The sequence below is a fragment of the Pterocles gutturalis genome, unplaced genomic scaffold (genome assembly GCF_000699245.1).
Source record: "Pterocles gutturalis isolate BGI_N339 unplaced genomic scaffold, ASM69924v1 scaffold21957, whole genome shotgun sequence".
In the NCBI taxonomy this organism is placed as follows: Eukaryota; Metazoa; Chordata; class Aves; order Pterocliformes; family Pteroclidae; genus Pterocles; species Pterocles gutturalis.
Window position 1 is genome coordinate 2,431 of NW_010113356.1, and position 3,503 is coordinate 5,933.

General features: G+C 56.0%; 1 protein-coding gene across 1 annotated transcript; it reads left to right on the plus strand.

Moving 5' to 3' along the window:
• Positions 1-1,344: 1,344 nt before the first annotated feature.
• On the plus strand, positions 1,345-2,871 carry LOC104459031 (hemoglobin subunit epsilon). The gene is made up of 3 exons (XM_010074466.1): positions 1,345-1,471; positions 1,587-1,809; positions 2,741-2,871. The coding sequence occupies exons 1-3, from the start codon at positions 1,380-1,382 to the stop codon at positions 2,867-2,869; spliced, it is 444 nt and encodes a 147-aa protein (XP_010072768.1). The 5' UTR covers positions 1,345-1,379; the 3' UTR covers positions 2,870-2,871.
• The last annotated feature ends 632 nt before the right edge of the window (positions 2,872-3,503 follow it).

Genomic DNA, 3,503 nt, shown 5'->3' on the forward strand with positions numbered 1-3,503 from the left:
AAAATCTCCCTCGGTATTTTCTTTCTTTAAGTTGATTTTCCTCCCAGTCCTATGTTTTCAGCAAAAGGCCAAGAAGACACTTAGCAGGAGGAGGTCCATGGTGGAGGAAGGCAAGCCCTGATGTCTGGAGAGGAGCTCAGTCAGCTCTTTAGCTCTGCTCCAGCCTCGCCATGCAAACACCCCACCTCTAACCTGGGCACTGCTCACCCCACTCGCTGCAACAACAAAACCCAGAGCCTCTGGCTCAGCCCAGTCTAAGTTGTACGGAAAACAACAGGACAGAGGATTGCCCCAGGTGCCCGAGAGGCCCCCAGTGCAAGGGCATTGGTCCTGGGGAGAGCGCATCACCCCCAGAGTGCTCAGGGGTGTCCCAGGAGAGCAATTCACGTGAATTCCAAACACCTCCTCCTGCCAGCCTGGCTGGATGTGGGGGGAAATGAGAAATGTGGGAAAATGTGACACGTGGCAGCTTTGTCAGGGCAGGCTGGGAAGGGAAAGGCCCTGGGGTCCCCCCAAGGCTGAGCTCTTGCTGCTTTTTGAGCCCACAGCAGATCCTGCAGTGGCAAACCTGGGGTTCAAAGCCCGTTTCTCCTGCCCTTTGTGGACATGGATGAAAGCAGAAATGGGATGAAAAAGGCGATCCTGCTTGGTACCTGCTCCCTGTCCAGCCACGTGGCATCTGGAGGGTCATTTTGCATCTGAGGGCAGAACATTTGGGTGACTTTCTTCCTGCTCCAAAAGGGAAAACTAAACCAAGCAGGTCAGGTTCTGTTACAGGAGGACAACGGGGTCAATGCAGATTTCATCTGCAAAGCCTGAGCATCCTCTGAGCACCTCCAGCATTGCTCACAGCGGTGCAGTCCTCCCGGGGCACACGTATCTGCGCGGTTCGCTGGCAGCAAAACCCCTGGGTTGCTCTGACACTGGCTGTGTTTTGGCAAGAGCATTCATCATTTCACTGATAGAAGCAAAGGCAAGGCAGAGTCCGGCTCTTGGGAGAGCCAAAATGCAAGGCTCACACTCTACCGAGTCCCACGCACTTGTTAAACCATCATCAGCTGTTGCACAGGGGCTTGTGCAGCCCTTTCTCTGCAAAGGGGCCATGAAAACAGGGGTGAAACGGAGAACTGCCTGCACAGAGGGGAAAGGATAAAGGTCTTGAACTCAGGATAACCAGAGGCCCCTTCTCAGCACGCCACACCCTGGCCATCCCCTTCTGCTCCCCCACCAGCCTGGACCCCCATCCTGGCCCCAGCCAATGACCCCACGGTGCGGGATGGGGAGGAGCTGCCGGCAGGGGATAAAAGCCTCCGTGGGGTCTGCAGCTCGGATACGGGGTCTCTGTCCTCCTGCAGCTCCCAGCAAAGCCACTTGTCACCATGGTGCACTGGACAGCCGAGGAGAAGGCGCTCATCGCCAACGTCTGGAGCAAGGTCAACGTGGAGGAATGCGGTGCCGAGGCTCTGGCCAGGTAGGTCCAGCTCCCAGGCATCTGCTCAGCTGCACCCTGGGCAAACTGTGGCAATTGCATTTGGGAGAATTAATAGTGTCTGTGTGTCTGCTTGTGTCCCTCCATCTCTCCCCAGGCTGCTGATCGTCTACCCCTGGACCCAGAGGTTCTTCGCTAACTTCGGGAACCTCTCCAGCCCCACCGCCATCCTCGGCAACCCCAAGGTCCGTGCCCATGGCAAGAAAGTGCTCACCTCCTTCGGGGAAGCCGTCAAGAACCTGGACAACATCAAGGCGACCTTCTCCAAGCTGTCGGAGCTGCACTGCGAGAAGCTGCACGTGGACCCCGAGAACTTCAGGGTGAGCTGTTTGCAGTCCCAGCCCCTTCCCGATGTCATGGGGGGGAAGTCAGGTTTTGCTTTGGAACTGAGAGTATTGCCTCCCAAAATGCTGCCTGGGGGTACCTTCTTTGGCTGGTGGAGGCAGAGTCCCTGCGTAGTGCCCAAGGGAGATGACAGCTTGTGCAGGGCTGTTTGCAAGAGGGTGGGTGACTCTCACACTAAAAAGTCCCATTTTTAGTCCCAGCGGAGCAATGGGGAGGAGAGGGTAGGTACCTCTAAAGAGAAAAAGAAAAAAACCAGCATCCTACAGGGTGGGTCTCAGGCCAAATTATTACAGCATCTCAAAAATGGAGAGAAATGGTTTCAAGGTTCTTTCTTTCATTCTTTTTTTTTCTTTTTCTTTTTTTTTTTTTAAGAATGTAGCAAATGTTGTTTTGTTCCCAAACCCCAGAACTTTCTGTTGGAAGACAGAGGATTTTGTTGTAGCAGTCCCAGGGAAAAGGGAGTGAGCTGGTCCCTGTGGCCAGCCTGCAGCCTGAGGACCACTGCCATGGGGTGGCGGGGCTGGGAAGGAAGAGGAGGAGCGTGCAGCATGCCGGAGTCCTTTCAAGAGGGGAATTCGGCCTCGGGGAGAAATCAGGAGAGAGGAGATTCTGCCTGGGGGATGCAGGGTAGAGGGAGGACGGGAAGGGAAGGGTGGCAGAACTAAAACCAGAGGGAAGTCTGTAGCAGGAAAACCAGGGAGAGGAAGAGCTTGTGCAAAGGGAAAAGCTGTCCAGAGCAGGGTGGGGTTGGTGGAATTGTGCCAGCCGTTGCTCAGAGACTTCTTTGAGAGGCTGGGAGTCCAACCGCTCAGCCCCAGCTCGGAGATGTCTGGTCCCTGCTCCGTGGTCCCGCTGCAGCACAGCAGTTCCAGCAGCACTAACCCTGTTTTCCTCCTTCTCCCCCAGCTCCTCGGAGACATCCTCATCATCGTCCTGGCTGCCCACTTTGCCAAGGATTTCACCCCCACCTGCCAGTTTGCCTGGCAAAAGCTGGTGGGTGTCGTGGCTCACGCCCTGGCCCGCAAGTACCATTGAGCATCCCCGGACTGGACGCACGAGGAAGGGCACGAGCTCCCCTGGGCACACGGAGAGGCCCTGTGGGTGCTGACAGCCTGTGAGCACCAAATAAATGCCTCCCAGCACCACGTCTGCAGCGTCTGCCTGTCTCTGTGCTGGGGAAGGAGGGGGGCTGGGAGAGTTTGTGCTGTCAGATTCAAGGCCGTCCTGGTGTGGGTGTATTTCTTGTTTCTAAGGGATGTTGCAGAGTTTCCCTAAGTCTGCAGTGCTCTCTCATGTGCGCTCCCCGCCAGTGCATGCCTGGGGATCTGGGAAGATAAAAACCCGTGCAAAGGGCCCTGACACCGGGGAGTGTTTCATGGAGGGTCAGAGGGAAGAGGAGGGGTTGCAAAGAACTCACAAGTGTTCTCCCAGCTCTGCATCAATGTGAAACACAGTGAAGGCAGCACCATCCAAGCCGTTGGTGCATGGCGGGGCTGGCACCCGCCTTGCCCTGCTCTAGGGCCAGGGATGCACCATCCCCTTTTAGAGCAGCTGATACAGCTGGGAAAGGAGAAAAACTTTGAGGTTCAGGAGATGTCCACTTGTAGCTGTCAGCTGCCCTAACAGGAGATGCTGTTTGCCCAAGGGGGATGTATGATGCTGATGCACA

Bases quoted from the DNA above. Each gene is read 5' to 3' on its own strand.
- LOC104459031 (XM_010074466.1), top strand. From the start codon at position 1,380: ATGGTGCACTGGACAGCCGAGGAGAAGGCGCTCATCGCCAACGTCTGG. The intron at 1,472-1,586 runs GTAGGTCCAGCT...ATCTCTCCCCAG, and splicing joins GGTGCCGAGGCTCTGGCCAG to GCTGCTGATCGTCTACCCCT. The intron at 1,810-2,740 runs GTGAGCTGTTTG...CTTCTCCCCCAG, and splicing joins TGGACCCCGAGAACTTCAGG to CTCCTCGGAGACATCCTCAT.